General features: G+C 39.2%; 1 protein-coding gene across 1 annotated transcript in view; it reads left to right on the forward strand.

Moving 5' to 3' along the window:
• Positions 1-27,129, forward strand: part of LONRF1 (LON peptidase N-terminal domain and ring finger 1) — a 38,873-nt gene extending 11,744 nt beyond the window's left edge. Inside the window, exons 3-12 of the mRNA XM_045997995.1 lie at positions 922-1,044; positions 11,309-11,458; positions 11,965-12,205; positions 12,306-12,402; positions 13,560-13,674; positions 16,613-16,734; positions 19,047-19,205; positions 19,291-19,453; positions 23,284-23,436; positions 25,792-27,129. Coding sequence (XP_045853951.1) covers positions 922-1,044; positions 11,309-11,458; positions 11,965-12,205; positions 12,306-12,402; positions 13,560-13,674; positions 16,613-16,734; positions 19,047-19,205; positions 19,291-19,453; positions 23,284-23,436; positions 25,792-25,950 — 1,482 coding nt within the window. The 3' untranslated portion in view covers positions 25,951-27,129. The remainder of the gene's footprint in view (positions 1-921; positions 1,045-11,308; positions 11,459-11,964; positions 12,206-12,305; positions 12,403-13,559; positions 13,675-16,612; positions 16,735-19,046; positions 19,206-19,290; positions 19,454-23,283; positions 23,437-25,791) is intronic.
• Positions 27,130-27,679: the final 550 nt, after the last annotated feature.

A 27,679-nucleotide genomic window follows, 5' to 3' on the forward strand; every position in this document is an offset into this window, starting at 1 on the left:
AGTTATGGTTATAAGTTTGAACAAAATAGATTTGTTGGCTCTTTAAATAAAACATATAGCGTTCTAGAAATCTAGGGTTAGTATTTCGAGCAGATGGCTATAAAGCAATTTTTTAAATCCCAAGAAACCTTCATTTCCTAACTAAAGAACAACCTGAATTTAAGGCACAGGGAAAAAAATAATAAGAGACTTGAGTAGGCAAAATTTCCTCAACGAGATACAACTGGTCCTGCTGGATCCAAACTGAAAATTGGTGGAGGAGGAATACTGATGGGAAGAGAAGAGAAGAGGCTGGAAAATGGAGGCATCATCATGGGGACCAGATGAGGAGTGATTTGATACAGTAAATGGGGACAACGGAGGTTGCCTTGGCCATACAATTTCCAAAAAGACTTGAGGCAAATGTATGTAATCAGTTTACTAATTTTTTATCCAATTGCCAAAGCAAATCAGTTCATGTCCTGTATATGTTCTTCAAGCTAGAAGTTACTGTTTTATATGACTTTCCCCCCATTTGAAACCATGCCTTTGAGGACAATATATTAAGGATGCTCTAAAAAATTATAAATTAATATGAAAAACGATACCAGATCCCATGCTGGCTTGACTGGTTAGTATAAGGCAAACGTAATGATGGAAAATGATCTGTATGGACAGCTTTAAAATTATTAAAAAAGAAGGAATCCTCTGCATTTATTACTGAGTGATATAATTAGAAATACGGTTTTGAAGTCATTTTTCCGTAATTCCCTGCTTTCTCCAGGGAAGCATGTAAACATACCTTTGAAATGCTGTGGGCTCCTCAGAGTTATTCAGAATTTCAAAATGTACATTTCCAAGCAAACCATTTTTTTTTCTAGATACTGATTTTTCAAAAATAATTGTGTCAGTAAAAGTTGTGTATTTGTGCTTTCATTGAAGGTCTACTTCAGGAAAGGAAAAGTACTCCAGGATGCTGGTTTTTTAGGTGATGCCTTACAGCTCTTTCTTCAGTGCTTAGCTCTGGATGAGGATTTTGCACCTGCAAAGCTAGAAGTGGAAAAGGTAATCGGTTTACCAATTCGAGTAGTTGAAGGCAGGTCTGAGACACTGGTCTTTTCAAAAATGCTACTTATAATTAGAAACTTGGGGTAAGAACATAAGGAGTCCAGTAAGTCAAATCTAGCAGCAGTTTGACAAGTGGGCTTTCAGGGTCATACATTTAGCGTATCGAGTTTTTACTGAAATCAAAACATTTCATTTGCAGATACTTAAATGTGTTATTTTTGCTTAAATTTAGGTGCTTTCTACTGGTTTGTTTGATTGGAGCCAAACTAATCATCCTTAATTGTTGTCATGATATTCCTGCTCAGAATTTTTTTTCTAGTTAAAGCAAAACCGGTCTATAACATTACATGTTTCCATGTGCATTATAAGAGATACCACTAAAAGGCTGTTTACAATCCATCATCATACAGGTGCTCCCTTCCCCCATTTCACCTAACCCCCCCGATAACCACCGATCTGTTTTCCATATCTGGGAGTTTTTGTTTTGTTTGTTCATTTCTTTTTTGTTTTTGTATTAGATTCCACATATGAGTGAAGTCATACCATGCTTATCTTTCTCTTTCCGACTTATTTCACTTGCATAATACCTTTAGGGTCCATTCGTGTTGTCACAAGTTTTTTTCTGAGTTAAGTGGTAGTCCATTGTATATGTATAACATATCTTTATTCCATCAGCCACTGATGGACATTTAGGTTTTTTCCACTTCTCAGCTATTGTAAACAGTGCTGCACCGAACATAGGAATGCACATGTCTTTTCAAATCACTGTTTTTGCATGCTGAAGATAAGTACCCAGAAGTGAAAGAGCTGCACAGTGTAGTTCTATTCTTAATTTGTTGAGGAATCTCCAAACTGTTTTCCACAGTGGCTTTACCAAGAACGGTATACAGGGTCCACTTTTTACCATATCTTCTCCAAGCCTTGTTATCTCTTGTCGTTTTGGTAATAGCCATTCTAACCATTGTGAGAATTTAATCACTTATTGTGGTTTAGATCGGTATTTCCCTGATTAATGATGTTAAGCATCCTTTATGGTCCTGTTGGCCATGGGTATGTTTTCTTCGGAAAAAAATGTCTATTCAGATCCTCTACCCATTTTTTAATTAGGTTGTCTTTTTGTTGTTGAGTTGTAGGAGTTCTTTATATATCTTGGATATTAATCCCTTATCAGATACACAATTTGCAAAAATCTCCCATTCAGTAGGTTGCCTTTTTGTTTTGATTTCTTTTGCTGTGCCGAAGCTTTTTAGTTTGATGCATTCCCATTTGTTTATTATTGCTCTTTTCCTTGGTGTTGGAGTCAGAGTCACAAAAATACTGCTAAAGCCCATATTGAGGAGCTTCCACCTATATTTTCTTCTAGGAATTTTGTGGTGTCAGGTCTTATATTCAAGTCTTTAATCCATTTGAGTTAATTTCTGTCTCTGGTGCAAGACACTGATCTAGTTTGATTCCTTTGCATGTGGCTGTCCAGCTTTCCCTAGCATCATTTATTGAAGAGACTCATTTCTCCATTGTAAATTATGTGTAAATTAATTGTCTGTATCTGTGTGCCTTTAATTCTGGGTTCGTAATTCTGGTTCACTGATGGCATGTGTGCATTTTTATGCCACTATTACATTGTTTCGATTACTATAGATTTGTTCTGTAGTTTGAAATCAGCATTGTTCTCCTTTCTTAAGATTGCTTTGGCTATTGGGGATCTTTTGTGATTTTCTACAATTTTAGGATTATTTGGTCTAGTTCTGTGGAAAAATACCATTGGGATTTTGATGAGGATTACACTGAATCTGTAGATTGCTTTGAGGAGTATGGACATTTTAACAATAGTAATTCCTCCAGTCTGTGAGCATCCCTGGAATAAATCCCATTTGATCATCATGTATGAACTTTTGCTGTATTTTTAAATTCAGTTTGCTAATATTTTGTTGAGGATTTTTGCACTAATTTTAGTCACTGATAATGGCCTGTAATTTTCTGTGGTTTCTTGTCAGCTTGCTGGCCTCAAAAAGATTTGGGGAATGTTCCTTCTTCAATATTTTGAAAGAGTTGAGAAGGATAGGTATTAAATCTTTGAATATTTGGTAGGATTCACTAGTAAACCATCTGGTCCTGGACTTTTGTTCGTTAGGAGGTTTCTGATTACTGATTCAATCTTACTATTAACTGATCTATTCAAATTTTCTGTCTCTTCATGATTCAGTCTTGGAGGATTGCATGTTTCTATGAATTTACTAATTTCTTCTAGGTTGTCCAGTTTGTTGGCATGTAATTGTAGTAGTGTTTTATAATCCTTTATATTTTGGTGGTGTGTCATAACATTTCATTTCTGATTTTATCAGAGTGCTCTTTTTTTATTTGACATTTTTTTACTTTTTAAAATTCTAGTATAACTGACATACAGTGTTATATTACTTTCACATGTATACTATAGTAGTGATACAATAGTTCTATACATTACTCATTGCTTATCATTTTAAGTGTATTCTTAATCCCTTCATCTATTTCACCTGTCCTCCCACCCACTTCCCCTCTGGCAGTCACCCATTCTTTAAGAGTCTGTTTTTATTTCTTTTTTTTTTTCTTTGTTCTTTTGTTCTTTAAATTCCATACAGGAGTGAAATCATATGGTATTTATCTTTCTGCGACTGACTTAAATTTCATTTAGCATTATATCCTCTAGATCCATCCATGTTGTTGCAAATGGCAAGATTTCATTCCTTTTATGGCCAAGTAAAATTCCATTGTCTGTATGTACCTCTTCTTTTATCCATTCAGCTGTTGCTTCCATAGTTTATCTATTGTGAATAATGCAATAAATACAGTGTACATATAACTTTTCAAATTAGTGTTGTTTTCTTTGGGTAAATATCCAGTAGTGGAATTACTGGATCATATATAGTATTTTATTTTTAGTTTTTTGAGGGAACTTCACAAAGTTTTTCAGTGGCTGCACCAGCTTGCATTCCTATCCCAGTGCATAAATGTTTCTTTTTCTCCACATCCTGGCCAACACCTTTTATTTCTTGTGTTTTTGATTTTAGCCATTTGACAGGTGTGAGGAGGTATCTCATTGTGGTTTTATTTGCATTGCCCTGATGATTAGCGATGTTGAGCATCTTTTTATGAATCTGTTGGCCATTTGTATGTCTTCTTTGGGAAAATGTCTTTTATATGTCCTTTCTCCTGTGCCCATTTTAATTGGGTTATTTTGGGGGGGGTGAGTTGTGTAAGTTCTTTATATATTTTGGATATTAACCTCTTGTTGTATATTATTTGCAAATATCTTCTCCCATTCAGCGGGATGTCTTCTGTTTTGTTGATGTTTTTATTTATTTATTTTTTAAGATTTTATTTATTTATTTGGCAGAGAGAGATCATAGGTAGGCAGAGAGGCAGAAAGAGAAGGAAGCAGGCTCCCTGCTGAGCTGAGAGCCCCATGTGGGACTCGATCCCAGGACCCTGAGATCATGACCTGAGCCAAAGGCAGAGGCTTTAACCCACTGAGCCACCCAGGTGCCCTTGTTAATGATTTCTTTCACTGTGCAGAAGCTTCTTGTTTTGATGTAGTGCTGATAGTTTCTTTTTGCTTTTGTTTCCCTTGCCTCAGGAGACCTGCCTAGAAAAATGTTGCTACAACCAATGTCAAAGACATCATTTCCAATGCCGTCTTCTAGGATTTTTACAGTTTTAGCTCTCACATTGAGGTTTTTAATCCATTTTGGAATTTAATTTTGTGTATGGTATAAGAAAGTGGAGGGAAAAAGGTGGTCCAGTTTCATTCTTTTGCATGTAGCTGACCAGTTTTCCCAGTACCATTTGTTGAAGAGACTTTTTCCCATGGGATATTCTTTCCTACTTTGTTGAAGATTGATTGACCATATAATTGTGAGTTTATTTCTGGGTTTTCTATTACATTCCATTAATCCATGTGTCTGATTTTGTACTAGTAACACACCGTTTTGATTACAACAACTTTATAATATACTTGAAGTCTGGAATTGTGATGCCTCTAGCCTTGCTTTTCTTTTTAAAAATTGCTTTGGCTATTTGGGGTCTTTTGTGGTTCCATACAGATTTTTAGGATTGTTTCCAGTTCTGTGAAAAATGTTGTTAGTGTTTTGATAGGGATTGTACTATACAAAGATTGCTTTGGATAGTACAGACATTTTAACATTTGTTCTCCCAATCAATGGGCATGGAATGTCTTTCCATTTGTTTGTGTCATCTTCACTTTCTTTCATCTTTGTTTTATAGTTTTCACAATACAGGTCTTTCACCTCTTCGGTTAGGTTTTTCCCTGGTATCTTACTGTTTTCGGTACAATTGTAAATGGGATTGTTTTCCGAATTTCCTTCTGCTGCTTCATTATTAGTGTATAGAAGTGCAGTGGATTGCTACACATTCATTTTGTATCTCACAACTTTACTGAGTTCATTTATCAGTTCTAGTAGTTTTTTGGTGGAGTCTTTAGGGTTTTCTATATAGAGTATTACGTCCTGCAAATAGTGAACTTTAATTCCTCCTCACCAGTCTGGATGCCTTTATACCTTTTTCTTATCTGATTGCTATAGCCAGGACTTCCAATACTGTGTTATGTAAAAGTGGTGAGAGTGGATGTCTTTGTTTCATTCCTGACCTTAGGGGCAAATCTCTGTTTTTACCCACTGAGGGTGATATCCACTGTGAGTATTTTGTAAGGCCTTAATTATGTTGAGGTATGTTCCCTCGAAACATACTTTAAGAGGTTTTTTCATGAATGGATGTTCTACCTTGTCAAATGCTTTTTCTGTCTCTACTGAAATGATTATACGGTTTTTTATCCTTTCTCTTATTGATGTGATATATCACATTGACTGATTTGTAAGTATTAAACCACCCTTAAATCCAAGGAATAAATCCCATGTGGTCATGCTGTTGGATCCTGTTTGCTAGTATTTTGTTGAGGATTTTTTCATCTGTGTTCATCAGAGATACTGGCCTGTAGTTTTCTTTTTTTGTATTGTCTTCATCTGATTTTGGTGTCAGGATAATGCTAACTTCATAGAATGAATTTGGAATCTGTCCTTCCTATAGGTTTTTTTGGAATAGTTTGGGAATAGATATTAATTCTTACATGTTTGGTTAGATTTCCTCTATGAAGCCATCTGCTCCTGGATTTTGATATGTTGGGAGGTGTTTTTTGTTTTTTTTTTTAAAGATTTTATTCATTTATTTGACAGAGATCACAAGCAAGCAGAGAGGCAGGCAGAGAGAGGAAGGGAAGCAGGCTCCCCGCTGAGCAGAGAGCCCAATGTGGGGCTCGATCCCAGGACCCTGGGATGATGAGCTGAAAGCAGAGGCTTTAATCCACTGAGCCACCCAGGTGCCCCTGTTGGGAGGTTTTTAATTACTGATCGATTTCATTGCTAGGAATTGGTCTGTCCAAATTTTCTCTTTCTCGCTAATGCAAGAGCCCTCTTTCCTTTTTAGTCTTGACATTTGCCAATTTTATTAATGTGTTCAATGACCCAGCTCTTAGTTCATTGATCTTCCTTTTCTTTGTGTTTCATTTATTTCAGCTGTGATCTTTATTAATGCCTTTCTTCTAGGACTTTGGGCTTTGTTTCTCTTTTTTCTAGCTTCTTTAGGTATAAAGTTAGGTTGTTTGAGATTTTCCTTATTTCTTGAGGTAGACCCCTTAGAACATCTTTTGCTGCATCCCAAAGATTTTAGTACATTGTCCCTATGTTTTATCTCTAGCTATTTTAAAAAATTTCTTATTTATTTGATGGAATGAAGATTTGTTGTTTCATAGCATGATGCTTAATCTCCATATTTTGGTTGTTTGTTTTTTTTTTTCCTTGTAAGTAATTATTAGTTTTATACCATTGTGGTTGAAGATGCTTGGTATGATTTCATTATTCTTTAAGTGAGGCTTGTTTTGTGGACTAATGCAATCTATTCTGGAAAATGTTCCGTGTGCACTTGAAATTTTTTTTTTAAAGATTTTATTTATTTATTTGACAGAGAGAGATCACAAGTAGGCAGAGAGTCAGGCAGAGAGAGAGAGAGAGGGAAGCAGGCTCCCTGCTGAGCAGAGAGCCCAATGTGGGACTCGATCCCAGGACCCTGAGATCATGACCTGAGCCGAAGGCAGCGGCTTAACCCACTGAGCCACCCAGGTGCCCCTTGAAATTTTTGAATGCAATTTGGATATAGTGTTCTGTATATATCTCTTAAGTTCATCTGGTCTAATGTGTCATTTAAGGCCAGTGGTTCCTTGTTAATTTTCTGTCAGGATGAACTAGCCACTGATGTAAATGGAGTGGTAAAGTCCTTCATTATTATTCTATTACTGTCAGTTTCTCTCTTTAGGTATGTTTTATTTGCTTTGTATGTCTTGGTGCTCCTATGTTGAGTGTATATACATTTATAAATATTACGTTTTCTTGTTGGATCTTGTTTATCATTATGGAATGCCCTTCTCTACTATTGAAGTCCTTGCTTTGAACTGAAGTTCAGTATTTTGTCTGTTATGCATATAGCTATACCAGCTTTCTTTTCATTTCCATTTGCTCAGAACATCTTTTTCTATCCATTCACTTTCAGTGTGTATGTGTCCTTATTTGTGAAGTGTATCTCCACCAGGCAACATTTAGATGGATCTTATTTTCTTATCTATTCAGCCTGATTGGAGAGTGTGGTCTGTTTGCATTTAGAGTAAATCTTGATAGGTATGTGTATATTGCCATTTTGTTAATGATTTTTTTGTCTCTTTTCATCATTCCTCGTCTTCCTTTTTTCTTTCTGTCTTGTGGTTTCATGGCTTGCTTTAGTGCTTTGCTTAGATTATTTTCCCATTTTCTTTTGGATATTTACCATCAGTTTTTCTTTGCAGTCACCAAAAGGTTCACATAGAACTTCCTTTGTATGTAATGGTCTGTTTCGAGTTGATAGCAACTTAAATTTGAACACATTCCAAAACTTTACATTTTTCTCCCCCTGCTCACCTTTTATATTTTTACATGTCACCTTAGACATCTCTTTATTTTATGCATCTCTTAACCAATTATTATAGTTTATTTTTTTTGTCTTTTAACCTTTAGACTTGCTTTATAAGTGATTGATCTACTTACTTTTACTATTTGTTTTCCACTGAGATATTCACTTTGATGTTTTCTTCTTTATTAATTAGTGCCACTTTTTTTCAGTTCAGAGAAGTCCCATTAACATGTCTTGTAGGGCCAGTGCAGTGGTGATGTTTTCCATTAGCCTTTGCTTGTATGGAACACTCTTAATCTTTTTTTCAGTTCTGAATGACAGTCTTGCTGGGTAGAGAATTCTCGGATGGAAGTTTTTTCATTTCAGCCCTTTAAATAGGTCATGCCACTTTCTTCTGGCCTGCAGAGTTTCTGGCGATAAATCTGATGGCCTATGGGGTTTCCCTTTCAAATAATAAGTTTTTCTTTTGCTGCTTTTAGAATTCTGTCTTGAAATTTTTCTGTTTCCATTATAATGTGTTTTGATGTGAATCTCTGTGGGTTCATCTTCTTTGGTACTCTGTACTTCCTGGACCTGGAGATTCTGTTTTCTTCCCCAGATTAGAGAAGCTTTCTGACCCTTTCTCCTCTCACTTTGGGACCCCCAACTCAGAAATTTTTATTGGGCTGCTTTTTGCTTGTAATTTCCAGTGTAAGTTTTGCTTATTTTCATGGTGCTCATAGTAGTGCCCCAGTTTGTTTTGCCTTAATTTTCTCAGGATTCCATATATCACTTTCCAGAGTTTGTTTTGTGGTGTGTTAGTAGGTGTTAAGTAAAAGGAAGGAGTCTTCTGATTAAATGATTTTGGGGAACATTGGGTTAAACCAAGGTAAACAGGTTTCTTCAGAAGTTCTCAGAGGTTTTGCTCTGCTAACATGAGAGCAGCATTCAGCTTTCGTCAAACATTCACAGAGCATCTGGAAAGACTAGAGTCTTTGAAAAATTTATTTGGAATATCTATCCCCATATAATTGCAGTGTCGTCATGATGCTCTCTTCAGCATCCACAAAACACGAGGTGTTATTTATCATCTTGATAGTGTTTTTTACGTTGTGGCTTTTTGTCAGAATCACCTTGGGTACTTGGTAAATGTAATGATTCCTGACTTCTCTACAGACTGTTGGAATTAGAATCTCTGGAATTTGGGCATAGTTTTACAAGAACCCAGGGAGATTCTTGTGTGTTTAGAAGGATGACAACTTTGAAAATTTTCTCAGATCCCCAATGCCTCATGAATATGGCTAATATCTGTATATCCTCCACCAGGCTTCTAGCCTATTGATTTAATGAAAAATTTTTACTATTGTGTGTATTCTGTTTTATATTTGTTAGTGGTCTCTCCCTGGGGAGACTGCAGACTTTTTAAGGGCTTATAATTTTGCATTTTCCATGCTACTAAATATCCTTCTATTTCTGTATTTAAAAAGTTGACCTTTAATAAGGTTAGGCGCAGGCAAAACAGCTGATGCTTTGAAATATTTTTCTCCCAATATGCTTTTTGTAAATTGTGGTATACTTTACGTATGATGCACAGATTTTACAGTCCATTGTTTTGGAAATTATACATCCATGTAACAGCACCCCAATCAAGATGTAGAATATTTCCATCATGCTAGAAATCTCAGTCATCCCCTTTTCAGCAAATCCCGTGTATCCCTGCTCCCAGAGGCAATTACTGTTTAGATTTTTATTAGAGTATAAATAGAGTAGTTTTGCTTATTTTAAACTTCATGCAAGTGGAATCACACAACATGTATTCTTGTGTCTGGCTTTTTTTTTTTTTTTTTTTTGGCAGAACATAATAGTTTTGAGATATATCTAGCAATTTTTTTTTAATTTCATTGTTCACTAAGCATTCATTGTAGAAACATAGCACAACTTATGATATTAGTAGTGATTTTCATTTGCGTTGTTACCAGTTGCTGCTATGAACTAACGTTCTTGTATAAGTTTTCTGGATGTGTTTTTCTATCTCTTTGGTAAGTACCCACTGGATCTGCTGGGGTCTAGCGTAAGTGAGTGGGAAATGTAAAAACATACAAATTTTAAAATGTTTAAAATGTTTGTTCATTAAAGGGAGTATTGCTAGAGCTCCTACCAGATATTCTTTTATTTACATTGATTATATCTCCTGTTTATTTACATTGTAAAGATTCAGGACTAATCTCATTTTTGTGAGTTCGAGAGAGAGTATAACTGAACGACAAAGCTTCCGGATTTAGACTTTAAGAAATGCTTAATTTAAGAGCTTAATGCTCTGCTGTTCATTTAATACAGCTTATTTGACAAAGACCTTTGAGCCCTTCTCATTTCCTTCTAGCCAGGTTCTTCCCCTAACTTAACCTACTGTGGTGGTGGTGGTGGTTGTTGTTTTGAGAGTTTTAGATGTGTATAGATGTATTAAAATTTCTGGGTGCTTCTATCAGGAATATGACAGCTGCCTTCCAGGTGCACTCCCAACTACTCTGGGCCAGCTGCCGTATGGTGCTCCCATCCCAGAGCTGGGCAGTGATAGCTGCCCGTGCAGGTTACTTGTTCAATGAGTAGCTAAAGTCAGTATAAACGCATGGAATTTTAAGAGTTTTGTAATTAGGTGAGTTCTTTAGTTCACTTAAACACTCAGAGCCCAGCCTTACAATATACTTTGGGGTGAACTGTGAACCATTTTGACAGGATAGGACTCCCTAAAGTTCAGAGGTAAATAAGATCTCTTCTTTTTACAATCCTTCATTAAAAAGTTGGTTTTTATTTTGGGTTCCTTCTTGGGCTAGTAGTCTAGCTGCTCCCATACCTTCCTTTTGAATGATTTCTTTGACGTGATCTGATCCCCATTTAAAGCACACCTTGCTTGGTTTTACAAGTCTTTCGAATAATTTGGCAGTTCTGCTTATTACTTAATCTCTTCCTCCTTTACTCATTAAAAACTGTGTCTGCTAGGAATTTTCTAAAATTTCATAAATATGGGCACCTGAGTGGCTCAGTGGGTTAAGCCTCTGCCTTCAGCTCAGGTCACGATCCCAGGGTTCTGGGATTGAGTCCCGCATCAGGCGCTCTGCTCAGCGGGGAACCTGCTTCCCCCCTCTCTCTGCCTGCCTCTCTGCTTACTTGTGATCTCTGTCTGTCAAATAAATAAATAAAATCTTTAAAAAAATTTCATAAATATTAGATACTTTATATTAAATTATTCCTAACCAAATATTTTATATTTTCCATTACTTTTATATTATTTCTCTTACAGATTTTATGTGATTTATTATCACCTGAGAACTTAAAAGAAGGCCTGAAGGACTCTTCCTGGAGCTCATTGCCATGTAGTAAAAACAAACATTTTGGTTTTCCTTCAGTAATGGAAGAGTCTCACTCTGCCAGCGAGCTTAGTCCAGAGCAGGTAAGGGGTGAGGAAGGATTTTCATGGGTGTACTGCATCTGTTTCTTTACACATTACGACTCTCACTTCCTTTGTTTGGAGTACTAGAATTAATCTATTAAGCATTGTCTTAATTAATTTTTTTGTCTGTAGCCTTTGATTTCACACTAAACTTTTACATAAAATACTTGCTTATTAATCACAATTTTAGGTCACCCTGCTTATCAGAAAACTTTGTCTGGTGGAAAATATAGAACACGGTATTTATTTTAGTTGCCTCAGGGTTGGAACAAGTATATTAGCATAACTGCGTAAACCTCATTGTAACATATCGGCTTGACTTCCAGAGCTGCATAATTAGTGGCAAACATCATTTATCAGGGTATTAGAATTAATAGTTGGTGTTTTTAATTGAACAGTAAAATGAACCTTGTGAGACATTGGAATTTCATTTCAATGGATTCTTGGTGAGAGCAATAAAGGATAGTGAAGAAATACAGTTACCCTTGTTTATTGTATTTTTGTAGAATGAAGAAGTACCAGAGGTCACGTCTGAGCTTATCAGAGGAAGCTTAAACCGCGCTTGGTCAGCACAGGCTATAAATTCAACAGAAATGCCTGCCAGAGAGGACTGTTTAAAAAGAGTGTCCTCGGAACCTTTACTCTCTGTTCAAGAAAAAGGTGCTCTGCTGAAAAGAAAGTTGTCTCTTTTAGACCAGGATGTGATTGTAGATGAAGATGGAAGAAATAAGCTTAAAAAACAAGGAGGTAAAAATGTCACTACAGTCATAGAAAACACATTTACTTATTTAGAATGGTCTTTAAACTTTTTCCTAAAGATGATAGTCCTGTCTCTCTGTTTTAATAGAAACTCATAATGAAGTCTGTACATTTTCGTTAACTTCTGGTGACATCCCGGAAGAATTAATTGATGTCTCAGATTTTGAGTGTTCTCTCTGCATGAGGTAAGTACATAAGGTTTTATCAATGATGAATATTTTAAAGTACAGAGTAGATAAAGGTAGCCCACTATAATAATAGGCATTGTAAAGTGACAGAATCCTGGACGAAATCAAAAGACAGAAATACCTTGCACACCTTGGGCAAATAACTTAATCTCCGAACACTATTTGGATTTTTCTTACTTAGAAAGTGGAGTCAGTATTTGCATGGCCTACACTGCACGTGGTGTAAGACTCACCCGACTTCAATATAAAAAAGTTACTAGGAAATTGGAAAGTACTATGGAAGTTACACATATTATTGAAATGTAGGTACATCCATTTTTTTCTTTAAAGTAAAATTGGATAAAGATTTCCATCATGCAGAATGCTTGTAATTCTAGAAGACTAAGAGTTTCAAAAGAACAGTTTCCACTGAGATTGTGGTGGAGTCAAGGGAACAGCGCATGGAGTGTCAGGAGACCCGGTGCCGGCCACATCGGGCTGGTAGGAACTAGCTGAGTTCCCAGCAGGTCCCCTGCCTTGGCGCCTTCAACCCTGAGCTGAGGGCAGTAGGCCAGATGACTGCTCAAGTACCTGTGTATCTAACAATACTTCGAGGCAGTTCAGAAGTCTCATGTTTCAGGAAAGAATTAGAATGTAAGTAAAATCAGTCTTTTCTATATTGTTTATTACATATGGTATTAAACCTAATATTTAAGATTCAACTGTAAGGTTTACTGGGTTCTTGTTAATGAATTTTAGATAGGCTTTTATAAGCATATTAAGAAGCCATGGTAAAGTGAAGATACCATAAAAATCTATACAATCATGGTGAATATTTTATGTTAATTCTTTTCTACACAGTCTCTGAAATCTGGTGTGTATTTTACATTTATTGTACTTCTCAGTTTGGACCAGCCACATTTCAAGTGCTCAGTAGCCCCATGTGGTGAGTGGCTGGTCCATTAGTCAGTATAGCTTTAGGCTCTTGGCAGGGTACCCCTGTTGATGAGAACTTTTAAAAGGTTCAGGAGGGCATAATTACCTTTATCACTGCCCCCCTTTCTTCCTCTCCTGCCCCCCCATCCCCTCCTTAGAGAGTAGTGTTCCGTTATTTGTTCACTTTTTCCAATGGAGAGTTTAATATGAAAACTAACAGGTATTTTGGTTGTTTTCAGGTTGTTTTTTGAGCCAGTAACAACCCCTTGTGGACACTCATTCTGTAAGAATTGCCTTGAGCGTTGTTTAGATCATACGCCATATTGTCCTCTTTGCAAAGAAAGCTTAAAAGAGGTAAACATTCATCTATTTATCTGCTTATTGCTCTTAAGCTTGGCAACATTGATTTCTGTTTGGCCACAGAAACAGTGATTATCGTGTTCAGAATAAATTGCATTATGTTAGGCTGAGTGACCAAGGAGGATGACATTTCGTTACCCAAATACTAGTGCTGGAGAAATGTGAGTTTAGAGAGCAAAGAGGAAAGTAGGGTGGTCCTAGAGGCCAAGTCCCATGTACTTATTTATTTTTGAAGAAGGTGGGGGATGGTCAAGTACCTGGTCTAGAACTGGTTCCATTTTAATGATGACAGTATTGGGGAAACCCAACTGCCCTGTCTTCCACCCTTAATAGGTTAGATTTCAGCCCTAGTCCTACCCCCTTAAGGTATGGACCAACTCTGTCCAATAGAATCTTTTGCATTGATGGAAATGCTCTATATCTGTGCTGTCCAACATGGTGGCCACATGTGGTAATTAAGCACTTGAAATGTGGCTAGTGTGACTGGGGAACTGTATTTTAGATTATAATTCTCATATAAGTGGGCACACGTGACTGACTGGTGGCTACCCTTTGGGCAGCCCAGCTCTAGAAAGTGCTATACTGGACAAAAGAGAGGGAGGCACAGCTTCCCACACCCCTTGTATGGTCAGTGGTAACCTGTGTTAGGGAAACAGCTAGATCTCAGGTGCATCTCTTCTGTCGCCAGTGGGAAGACCGCATTCTCCCAGTCCTGCTTGGGTGACTGGAGCCCCCATAAGCTGAGGCCCAGGCTGTAGAATTCTAAGCTCCAACTGCAAGGATAGCATTGACCAGGGAGAGTGATCCTGTCCTGTGGGTGACAGGACTGCTTAAAGAAAAAAGTGCCTTCCAATATGAATGAAAAATGGATAAGACATTTTGCAGTTGAGTGTACATAGTTATTTTCTATATAGAAACTCAGCTCTGTACAGATACCGTAATAATACATACGTGCTATTACATTTGATATGGGTCTTACATAACAAGCCGGTATGTGAGACATAAAACCATATACAGAATTTTCATAAAGTCCAGAAACAAGATAAACTGTTTGTTACATTCCAACTGCTATACTTTCAGGTGAAGTACTCTAACCGTACTGTTTTTCCTATGTTTCCAGGTTTTTAGATACTCTGTAGTATATTTATTATGCTTTCTCTCAAATTAATAATTAGATATGTGGCTTCAAATGTAGAGAGAGCTCACCTTAAAAAAAATTTCTGGAGTTTGAAGGAAAATAAAATAAGCGTATTAGTTATAATACGTACTGTTTGAAAATAACCTTACCCTGTGCCCTAAGGATACCCTGTATAATAGGTAAATTTCAATATTTAAAGAACAAATTGATATGCTCTATAGTTTTATACTTTTCCTACTTGTCATTTTCTTCATTTGAATGTATTTTAAAGATACGATTTTTATAGCAGCATAATAGTCCATTGATTTAACATTTCCCTTACATGTTGTAAGTTGTTTTGTTCTTTTTTTTTTTATTTTTTTAAATATGCTATGCTTTGCGTCTTTGACTATTTCCTTAGGATAAAATTTCTGGAAGGTTGAATTACTGATCAAAAGTCATATATTCATAAGACTCTTAAAACCCATTGCTGTGTTGCTTGGTCCTCCAGAAATATTGTATGAATTTAGATTCCTGTCGGTAATGTAAGAGAGGTTGTATTTCCCCACATTTAGTACATGAGTATTACATTATATATTATGTATAGCATATTGCACCCTGGTTTTCAAGATGTGTTCCCCTTCACTTGGGAACTTGTTAGAAATACAAATTCTGAGCCCCTACTGCAGAGCCACTAAGTTAGAAACTCCGGGCTAGGGCTCAGCAATCTGCATTTTAACAAACCCTGACTGAGGCTCACCTTTGAAAACCACTCCTGTCCCCCGTTTCCCAACCTCTCACGTTCCCTCCTCCTCTGTTCCTCATCGGATAATGACAAACCCTTATTTTTGCCGCATCTGCAGATTAAAAGTACGGCTTCTCTTTAATCTTGTGATTGTTTCCCAAGAGTTGTGTCTCGCTAGTTTTATGAAATTATACTGGTCATTTTCTTGTTCCAAAATCCTGGACACACACTCTGACCTGGTCCCCGGCCTCAGGCAGTTTTTAACTTACCTACAGAAGTAGAAGGTCTCCTTGTCCACGGAGGCATACGGGGCAGGCTCTGATGACTGCCTTTTATGTGGTAAAGGTGGTAAAAATGGGCCTCTTGGGAGACAGAAAACTAGTTAAGCAGACTTCGTGGAAAAGGTAAAGTTGCAGCAGGACAGGCAGGCTTCTTCCTAGGCAGGAGGGAGAGGGACGGCCTTTAGCAGCTGCCATAGAGGAGGACAGAAATGCGTGAGGGGCAGTTTCTCCCAGGGCTGAAGGGGAAATACAAATGTACGGTTTTATACAGAGGGGGAAAAGCAACTGCTCCGGAAGGGTCTGAGTGAGAGCAGGTGACGGTGGAAGGAAAATCTGAAAGAAAAATGATCTGGGAACTCCGCCCCTGAAATAGGGAACCAAACTTAAACAAGGCGAGGGCCTTATTTTCTTTATTCCTTAGCTTTTGTTTCTCCGACCAAATGCTAGTTTGAAGTACCCAGGAGCCGCGCGAGAGAAGTTGGCCTTTGGTGTGGGAGAGGGCAGGGCAGGCCTGACTGCTGCTGAGAGAGGATTTGTGGCCACAGCAAGACCAGGGGCTTCTGTCCAGGGCGCAGTTTGCACTGCAGCCGCGTAGCCTTAAGGGTCTCGGGCACAGCCTGGGCAGGTGGACCTGTTTGGCACCATCCATTGTCATGTCCCCCCTCCCCCATGAATTCAGACTCGACTGTATAAATATGTCATTAAGGCTTTACTCTATTCAGTTCAACTGTTTTGCCTGTTTTATACCGTAGGAAAAGCACTGGAATGTAAAATAATATTGTCTTTTAGTATCTAGCAGATAGGAGGTACTGTGTCACACAGCTGTTGGAAGAATTGATAGTGAAGTATCTGCCTGATGAGCTGTCTGAGAGAAAAAAAATATATGATGAAGAAACTGCTGAGCTCTCACAGTAAGTTTCTTCTCATAAAGTTACTGTGATCCCCGCCCTTTGACACAGTTAGGAGAGACCTCCTCCTAGCAAGCTGGATCCTGTCTGCAGTCCAACCCAGTCTAGCCAGAGGCGCATTTCAAACAAACCCTGGTCAGCTTCCCCTGTCCTCAACAGACAGAAGTTTTTAAGAGTTTCTCTGGTAACTTCCAGATCTTCCAGTGGAGGCTGGCAACTCAGCTCTTTGCCCCCAAGCAGCTTTTTAGGTGAAGGAGGGATTTCCTGCAGGGACTTCGGGCAGTGGAACTGGGAATGGAGCCCTCAGGTGCCTTGGTGCCCCGAGGCAGGACAAGAAGAGGGTTGAGGAGAGAGGGCCCTGATTGGCAGGGCGGTAGCCAATTAGAGCTTGGGGAAGGGGGTGGGACCTTGAGGCCTGAGACTGAAATTGGAAGGAGTGATTTAGGGGCCAAATTCTCAGTCAGTGAAGATTATTGACTGGTACAGCTGGGATAGACCGCTGTGAAGAGTGAGCACACGCGGGCTAGTCAGGGCTGGGGAGGTTGGACCTGCTTTTGTTGCTCTGTATTCTTTCTTCCTCGTCCTTCTCTTCCGTTCTTTTCCCATCATGTCTTTCCCTCTTGCTCCAGTCACATGAGTCTCTCGGAATTTTCCTAGGTATTTAATTTCTTGACTCTTTTTCTTCCACCCTGAAGAACAGAATTGCAGTTTTTACATAATACCTTATTTGTATCCATTATTTTTCAAAATGCATTTTTTCTTACTTTCTAAGAAAAAACTGTGCTTGCAAAATTAGTATGTGTCCACTGTCTTCACTGGGCCGGGGGCTTTCCACAGAAGAACGATTTCCGATCTTTTCTGTACCAAAATGGATATTGATTGGTCTTCCATTGAACTCATGTTCTGTTGTGTGATTTTGAGGATGGAAAATATTTTGATACGAGGATTATGAACCTTTGTGGTCAACATTGTGAAAAGCCGGATATAAGAAAGCCTCAGATATACTTTTGAAATCTTAAATATAGTGACACAACCAAACTCTGCCAAAGACTGGAATCTTCAAATGACAGAGGAAGGAGTCACGGGAGGGGGGTGCTGAGTGAGGCAGGGAGGTCGGAGGGAGTCTTGTTGCTTATCAACAGGGGATTTTTTTAGAAAGAGGTAGCTCATCCCCAGGTACTCGAGAGTCTTCCTAATTTAATAGATCCACTGCTTGTCAACGTACGAGCTGAAAGAGGACCCAATAGAGTGCTCAGTGATGGTAGAATATACATTTTCAAAAGAGGAACTAGCACTTGTATTATGAAATATCACTTTAATATAGTTATGCCTTTTTGAAGGTAAACTAGAAAATACTGTAAATGAGCCTGTGGGGGAAGGGAGGAGGAAGGTCACAATCTATAACCCGAAAAGAATCACCCATGGGCATTTTGACATACATCCTTCCAGATTTTTATATATGTATAAATACATTTTAAACAAAAATGAGATCTTTTTTTTGTTAGTCTATATTCTCCTGGTTTTTTTTTTTCCAAATCAACATGTACACCTTTTAATGAAAACAGTGTTTCATTTTGTGGATAGGCCTATTTTACTAGTCCCCTCTTCTAAGTTTTGGTTACTGTATACAACGTTACAGTAAACGTCCTAAAGTGCTTGTAGAATTATTTCTAGAAGTTCAAAGGATTTGAACTTTTTAAAGTTTTTGACACATGCAGCCAAATTCTTCTCCAGCAGGGTTGTATGGTTTCAAACTGTCCTCCGCACTGCCGGTTTTTCCCACGAACTTGCCAGAACTGGGTGTTGCCTTTATCCTTCTTATTTCCTGCCAGTCTGGCGGTGAAAAATATTCTCTAATTTTAATCATCCTGAAAAAGGAGTTAATCTGTTTTTCATAGTGCATTTGAAAATATTTTCAAATGCACTAAGAATCTTAAGGATTTGCTTTTGGTCTATTGTGGGAGCTCATTTTTCCTTCTCTAAGAGTATTTTATGGACAAAAGGTTAACTTACATATATTTTAAACAAATTTTTAATACCAAATAATAATTATACCTTTTATTCGTAAAGATGATTTGGCTCTATATAATAACTTGGTATCTTAAATTCAGCTTTACTTTGATAAAAGGATCACAGATTTTTAGTATTAATATTGCATCTGTGAGAGCTTAATGAAGAGATACTGATTCTTGCTCTTGGCAAAAATAAAAATCACCTCATTTAGAGCTAATTGTTTATATTAATTTATAATGTGGCAAGCTTCACAGATTTTTTTATGTTCTGATGTGTGATAATGAAACTTTTTTCTTCTTCAGCTTGACCAAGAATGTTCCAATATTTGTTTGCACTATGGCCTACCCCACTGTGCCTTGCCCTCTTCATGTATTTGAGCCAAGATACAGATTGATGATTCGAAGAAGTATGCAAACTGGCACTAAGCAATTTGGAATGTGTGTCAGTGACACACAAAATAGGTACGTTTATCTGTGCGTAGATGTTTTTGTTTGTATTGAAACTTGCATGCCTGAACTTTGATATTTATCAGAATTTCTCTCTTAGTTTTGCAGATTATGGTTGTATGTTACAAATTAGGAATGTACATTTCTTACCTGATGGAAGGTCTGTGGTTGATACCGTTGGAGGAAAACGGTTTAGAGTTTTAAAAAGGGGGATGAAAGATGGATATTGCACTGCAGACATTGAATATTTGGAAGATGTGAAGGTATGAACAAATGATTTTTTTCACCACCTCAGTTTCCTCTGCCCGAGTCCTTACGCAGACATGCAGGCTGATACTTTTCCAGGCACATAAAATGCTTTTTCCTCTCAGAGATCCTCACTGATCTGAACTTTGGTATTTATCAGAAGTTTTCTCTTAGTTTTGCAGATTATGGTTGTATGTTATAAATTAGGAATGTACATTTCTTACCTGTTGGAAGGTCTGTGGTTGATACCGTTGGAGGAAAACGGTTTAGAGTTCTAGAGTTAGACATTTTACCTGCAAGTTACCTTTTTCTTGTCTCGTTCTTACAGAGAGTTCCAGGCGAGCCTGGGTGTCCAGAACATAGGTCTTCATTTTTCCAGGCTCTAGAACCAGCATGGTGCCTGGAAGTATGTGGGCATGGTGGGTGCTTAGTCCATCTAAGTTAGGAAAGCTGCCAATCCCTGCCCTTGATTAAATTTTAGTAGTCAAAACTGATAAAATCAGCAGACTGAAATGTAACATAAATGTAAACACAAAATCCTTTAAAATCTGTTCTATATGTGTGTGACATAACCTTAATGATAAAGGGACATAGTTGGGTGATGTGTTCAAAGTCTAGGGCATCACGGAGAAAGTACCATCCCTATACTTCCTGGTCACGGCGTGCCTGGGGAGGTTTATTGGGATGACCTTCTTGGACAGGGTTCATGGGGCCCTTCTGATGTTTCCAGTAGTTCAGTCACCATCTGCAGTTAGGTTAGGTACCATATTAAAGGCAGTTTCTTTTGGAAGGACATTATAAAACCACTGATCTTATGCTCCCACTGTTCATGGACTTTTCCCACTGGGCCTTCATTTTAATTGCTTATTGAATGTTGACATTGGGCACTTCTACAGACATAAGCTCATTGAATTTGCAAAACTCAGCTAGCAGATGAGGGAGGTAAAAAAAAAAGTGTTAATTTGCCTAAGATCCTAGAGGCAGAGTCCTAAAACGGACCAGAAGCAAGCTTTCTGGCCCCTGAGTGCTCTGCTTTCATATGTGGTACTGCCTCTCTGGTGAACTCGATTAGTCTGATATTGCCTGTCCTAGCTTATTATAAAGATGCCATGGGGACACGACACTTCTTTGCTGGTGGCCTATGGCACAAATTTCCCTTCCCCTTCCCCATCACCTCGAAATGAGTTGAAATTCTGAGCTGATTGATAACATCTGTGCCTTGATAACCAGACATGCTTGGTTAATGGAATCATGTGCTAAAGGCAATATTCCTTGTAAAAGTACTGCCCCGTTTTAGCTTTTTGCAAGTTTACATCTTCACATTTGGATTTGATGACAAAATCCCTTGAGTATATGGCTAACCCTGTGACTGTCGATACGGGGCAAGAATATAGCATATTGAAAGCATTATGGATTTGAGGTTTAGAGACAGTTCTCTGTCTTTGTAGTCTTAGGAATGTCTCATAATTTTTCCTCCTCCTAAGGCCTCATCTCCACAATGATTTGTTGTCTTCTTTGGAAGAGCTTCTCAAATTTGTTTTTTACAGCAAAGCCTTTTCTTTTTTTCCTTAGTGTAGTGATTCTGTTTTCTGTGACTTCTACTGAAGACTTCAAGTTTTGCTCGCTTTTAGCCAGCTCCGTCGTCCATCTCGGGCACTCACCTTTTTGTCATTGTTTTCTCCAGCCCGTGGTTTCCTTGAATTTTAGCAGGGTGCAAAGTAGCAGTTTTCTTTAGTACTTTCAACAAGTCACAAGTTTGTTTCCAGCTCCTGTCAAGACCAATGTGTGTGAGCAGGGGACTGAACCTAGTGTCATCATTCCAAGACCAGAATTCAATTGTATAGTTCCTCTTTTTATTAACAAAATTTACCAGTTTAATCATTCTTAAGTCTGTAGTTCAGTGGCATTAAGTACATTCACACTGTGCAAAAAGCAGGTGATTTTTAATTTTTCATTTCAGATCTTTCAAAAATAAAAAGTATATTGTTTTTAATGTGAGTCCCTCTGAAAGTATGAAAGGCGAAGTCAGGCCTGGTGTTTGTTTGGAGGACTTAAAGTATGTGAAGTGGAGCGCTCCCTGGCACGGAGCGAGTGGGCTAAAAGTGCATGCCGAAGAAATCAATGCAGGATGGATGAGTTAATGCTCTATTTTCTCTCCTGGGTTCTGTGAGGCTACTCCTTCCGGATCTTAGGTTGCAAGGCGGATGCGTTTTTTTGTTTTTTTTTTTCCCATTTTATTTATTTTTTCAGCGTAACAGTATCCATTGTTTTTGCACAACACCCAGTGCTCCATGCAAAACGTGCCCTCCCTATTACCCACCACCTGTTCCCCCAACCTCCCACCCCTGACCCTTCAAAACCCTCAGGTTGTTTTTCAGAGTCCATAGTCTCTTATGGTTCACCTCCCCTTCCAAATTTTTTCTTTTTTTAAATAAACATATAATGTATTTTTATTCCCAGGGGTACAGGTCTGTGAATCGCCAGGTTTACACACTTCACAGCGCTCACGATAGCACATACCCTCCCCAATGTCCATAGCCCCCTCCCCCTCTCCCAATCCTACCTCCCCCCAGCAACCTCCAGTTTGTTTTGTGAGATTAAGAGTCATTTATGGTTTGTCTCCCTCCCAATCCCATCTTGTTTCAATTATTCTTCTCCTATCCCCCTAACCTCCCATGTTGCTTCTCCATGTCCTCACATCAGGGAGATCATATGATAGTTGTCTTTCTCCGATTGACTTATTTCACTAAGCATGATACGCTCTAGTTCCATCCACGTTGTCACAAATGGCAAGATTTCATTTCTTTTGATGGCTGCATAGTATTCCATTGTGTATATATACCACATCTTCTTTATCCATTCATCTGTTGATGGACATCTAGGTTCTTTCCATAGTCTGGCTATTGTAGACATTGCTGCTATAAACATTCGGGTACACGTGCCCCTTCGGATCACTATGTTTGTATCTTTAGGGTAAATACCCAGTAGTGCAATTGCTGGGTCATAGGGTAGTTCTATTTTCAACATTTTGAGGAACCTCCATGCTGTTTTCCAGAGTGGTTGCACCAGCTTGCATTCCCACCAACAGTGGAGGAGGGTTCCCCTTTCTCCGCATCCTCGCCAGCATCTGTCATTTCCTGACTTGTTAATTTTAGCCATTTTGACTGGTGTGAGGTGATATCTCATTGTGGTTTTGATTTGTATTTCCCTGATGGCAAGGCGGATGCGTTTAATTTCGTGTTGTCGAAGGCTGCAGGGAGGGATGATGGAGGTAGCCCCAGCCTTGGCCTTCGCAGGAAGCACTTCATCTTGGCATAATTTATTCTCTCTTTTCTGATATACTGGTTTTAGTTTCTTGTTATTATCCAGTTCCCTGGTAAAAAGGTGTCATTATGGTTGCCCTCCATCCTGTTCCTGGGTTCTGCCGTGGTAGCTCTGCCTAAAACTCCCCCCCGGTCTTCCCTTTTATTGTTCCACTATTTTCAAGAGCCATTAATCCATAAAGCCAAAAAGTAATTCCAAATTTGCATAGCCCTTTATCCAAGAACTCACACTTATTAGTCCCACTCCCACCTGGAAGCTGTCGGGAGGGTTCCACAGTATTGTGGACAAGTGGGGTGGCCCTCCCCCCACTGGTGCTTCTTCCGTCTAGCCATGGGCAACACATGAGGCAGAAATGCATTATTTATATGTATTATATACATATATATATTGCAGAGTACTCTGATCCAGCACTGGAATAGGTATTGCCTCTTTCTAAATTCTTACTATTTTCTCATTTCTGTAGGGTTAGTGATAAGGGACCAGAAGACTAGACATGAGTCTTAACTGACTGTTGTGTTTCTAGGTTGAGAATGAAGAGGAGATCAAGAACCTCAGAGAGCTTCATGATCTGGTCTACTCACAAGCCTGCAGCTGGTTTCAGAATTTAAGAGACAGATTTCGAAGCCAAATTCTTCAGCACTTTGGCTCAATGCCTGGGAGGGAGGAGAACCTTCAGGTAGGATGGCTTGGATATTGTTTCCAAAAGTCTTTTTTAAATAAACTCAAATTAGTGGATTTTTAACTTCTGTTTTCCTTTTGCACAGCATTTCCTTGTCCCTGCTGTCTTTAAAGTCATGACCCTGTTCTCCTTTGATGTCCACTACAGTTTGCATAGGAATGGGCAAGGACAGAGTTGTCACCTGAGGTAGCTGTAGCTGTGAGTGCATAGAACAAAACCTTTCACAGGGGATTTGCTTGAAGGAGGCATAAGGAGTGGAAGGTAGAATATTCTAGTAAAATGGTACCCACCTATTAAATTGTGATTAAGAGACCTAGTCAGCCTTGGAGCCAGTCACCTGTTCTGTGAGAGTTGCATTTTGTGTCTCTTCACATTTAACACTTCACTCCTCAGGAAACTATCGTTCTGATGGTCTTGCTCAAGTACTTAAGGTTTATGTTTAACTTCAATGTAGAGAAGGCACTTTCTGTGCAAGCCGATCGGTGCAGTCGGCATTGCAAGACGCGCGAAAGGAAGTATCCTCATTCTGGAAAATCTGATGATAGATCCATCAAAACACTAACTTTTAGACCTAAGCATTTTGAATTGATTAAAATGTTGATGGTCAGAGGGTAGTAGATTTCATAATGGAATGTCTAGAAAGAGATGAAGAGGGAGAGAGACTAGATCCGTGTGATGGACACTGCCTCTCATTCTGGTTTGCAAAGGCTCGCCTAGGTCTATCCAAATGCTGGTTGAATCCTTCACCTGAACTTGAACTTCCAACACCAGACCATCTTCTTTGAACTGAGTACCCCTCTGTGTCCCACATCCCAGCAATTGCCACGCGTTTGTTTTATCCTGGCTACCTGAATCTGATTCGCTGGGACAGAATAGCTTTTGATAATCATAAAACTGAACAAGTCGATTTTCAATGTAAAAATCCCTGCGTTCGCCGCCCTTCCCCTTTATTATTCAGCCCTCTAGCGCTGCTTTCTGGTAGTACTGTTGGGAGTCAGGACTCGGTGAGGAAAACAAAAGCAGCCACACTGTGTAATCCGGGCGGCAGGGGTTACTGTCGGGCGTAGAGTTGGCACAGCTGTTGGCAGGCTGGACAGTGAAGATCAGGGACCTCACGGGTGGGAGACAGGGGACCTGCCACCATGGATCTCGACCTGACGCAGTGAAGCACCATCTTCTCAAGAACTTGCAGGAAGTTTCTGTGATTCTTAGGAAGACCGGGGAGGTACCCACCAGTATCAGTCTGTAGCAGGTGGCTGCTAAGAATTCTCTGGAACGCTCCTGCGGATCTGCTGACACTTTGCAACAGGCTCTGGAGAACAATGGTTTCTTCTCTTCCAACTTCCACATCTCACAGAAGTGTGCCTCTCCTTAGCCAAGTCTAACCCAGAACCATGTGAGGGAACAGATTCTGGGAAACATTTCCAACCCCCCTGAAATTCGAGGAGGAGGAGGTAGTGAGGCTGAGCTGAGCAGAGAGAGTCCACGAACACAGCAACTTCAGTGTGAATCTAGGAGATTCTAGAGGGATCCACACTGATCTCAGGAGTGCCTTTGGTCATTCTGAAACCTCAGGTTTCAGGTTCAATAAGAAGCAAGCCAGTGTTCAACAGAAGTGGCTTAAAAATTCTTGTGTACAAATTCCAAGTTCTTTCAGCAGCCTGCAGACAGGCCTTGCAGCACCAGAGCAGCGTCCGAAGGACTTCTTTGCTGGAAATGTTTATTTTTTAAACACAGCTAGAGGCAGAGACTTTTTCACATCTTGCCTAGGATTCGACAGTTCTTTGCAGACATTTTTAAATATCAGCTTAACGTTTTATCTTTGTACTTTAAGAAAGTAGTTCTCAATGAGGACAGCTTTGTCCCCATGGCACACTGGGCGTGTTGTCGTCTTCGACGGCTCATCTCCTCGTTCCCTTGCTACTCCATGTGTGTCTTTCACCTTTGAGACCTCACTCCTCATGCAGTTCGAGAGAACTTTTCACCGCTGCCCCTGGGAAGTGCGGCCGCTGGCGTCTTAGTGGAGAGAGGTCAGACCTGCTGCTGAACAGGACACCAGGCACAGGACGTTCCCAGACGTCCGCAGCCTAAAGCAGAGAGACCCTGCCGCAAGGTAGCGCAGGGCCGAGGAGAGAAGGCCGGCCCTGGCATCAGGTCTGGGTTTCAGTCCGGTGTCCCCGTTCCCTCTTTCCTATGGGCATAAGAGCCTTCCTTACCTGCCTGTTAGAAGAATTTGAGAGAGGCTCTCGGACATGTAGTAAAGTGCTCAGTGACCAGTGGCTTGTTGGTTTGTTACAGCTTTTGTCCCAGAGACGTGCCTTGTATTAACACTATGAACTTGATCGTTTTTAGGCAACCCCTAACGGACCAGCTTGGTGTTGGTGGCTCCTGGCCGTTCTCCCCGTAGATCCCCGATACCAGCTGTCTGTCTTGTCGATGAAGTCTTTGAAAGAACGGTTGACAAAGATACAGCATATACTGACCTATTTTTCTAGAGACCAATCTAAGTAAATGGACCGCTTGGATCTTCCTTTAAAGTTACCCTGATCTGGCTGTGCCGACGGCCGGGTTGTCTGCTGCCTTTTGCACATCCAGTGCTGGTTTGAGAAATGTAAGGAAACCTTTTTTTTTTCCCCCTTCCTTCAACCTCCTGAATCATGTGGTTCTGCAAATCAATACCTTCAAGTAGGACGGAGACCACTAAGAACTTGCACAGAAAAACACGCACTGAATGTGTCAGACCTCTACATTGTCATGAAGTTGCACTATGTACCATATTCTAAAACGAAACGAGACCCGTGTGTATGTGGGCTGTGTGTGTGCATGTGTGCGTGTGTGCGTGCGCGTGTGTGTGCATTTTCTCTGGCTTTAAAATTTTAAAAGAAAAAAAAGCCATAGAGAGCAGACCTTGCTGAGGGTTGGTTATTGCCCAAGTTTACAACAGCAGCGAGACAAGTTTTTGCGAGTTGAATTCGCCTCAGATGTATCTGTCCTAAATGCTTCTATTTGCACAAGTCTGTAAGCTACGGTATTGAGTATCTCTCTCGGTTGGAAATCCTGCTCTTGCTGAACTGTCTTGACCACTGACTATGACACAGTTCCTTATTTATGTAAATACTTGCGTCCTAGAGGCCGGCAGGCTTGGGATGCAGAACCTAGAGCCAGTTTTCAGGAACAATTGCAAACCTGCCATGGTACTGTGCATCTATTCATAAAACACTCAAAACTGTGAAAATATGGTTTACATTTAACTGTACATAACGGTAAATGGAGAACTCAACTCAGTACCAGTTAGTTTGTACATTTTAGGGGGCTTTTCACATTAACTGCCCATCTATATAATTTATAGTTTGACATGTGTTAAAAGAATTACATAGGATACATGCATTAAGGATCTGGGGGAAGAGGAGAAGCTTAATGTAGAACTAAGCTTTTAAAGTATGTTTTATTTTTTAATTCTGGTCTTGGTGCAAATGTTAGTTATGCCTTATTCATATCACAATTAGAACACCATGCTGTGACATGGTTTATATTCTTGCTGCCCTAGATACTTTTGTAATTATTTGTTGCAAACTTGTGACTGTCCCTATTAACTTTCTTTTATGTAAGTACTTTGTAAAAGTTTCTTAAACTTTTGCTTTTGCTTATTTAATTTTGAATAAAAGCTAAATTCATAATTTTTTTCTTATACTTTAGGTCAGTGTCATAAAGATCGGTTGAGTTTTGCTTACTGTTTTGTGACACGAGATACAAGCTTATAGCCTTCAAAATACTTCTTTTGATCATTTTTGACTAAACAATCCAGGGTCTTAAGGTGGCTTTAGGCCCTACAACAAACCTTTAAACAAACATTTAGAATTAGGGTAAAGACACGATTCTTCACGTTACCCCCATTTGAGATTCCTTGATTAAACACCAGGCCTCAATTTCCTGGGTAGGATTTTCCAAATATAGATAAGCAATTGAACAGTGAATATTCTTATAAAAAATATATTCAGAAATGACTGCCTAGTGAACCCTCCTTTGCCCCCACAATTATGCTAATTAAGGATTTGTCCAAAGAGTGGGCCATTCCCCAAAAGTACCTTACTGGTAGTTCTGGAGTGGTAAACTTTCTTATAATAAAACTATTGAATGCCCATTGAGTAGTGTCTGGGTAGTAATACACATGCAGATTTTACCTGTAGTTCTCAAAATATGTAGGAGAAAGTAGTAGAGTTTACCTGGTGCTGAATCTACG

This window comes from Meles meles, chromosome 2, assembly GCF_922984935.1.
Source record: "Meles meles chromosome 2, mMelMel3.1 paternal haplotype, whole genome shotgun sequence".
NCBI classification, from domain to species: domain Eukaryota; kingdom Metazoa; phylum Chordata; class Mammalia; order Carnivora; family Mustelidae; genus Meles; species Meles meles.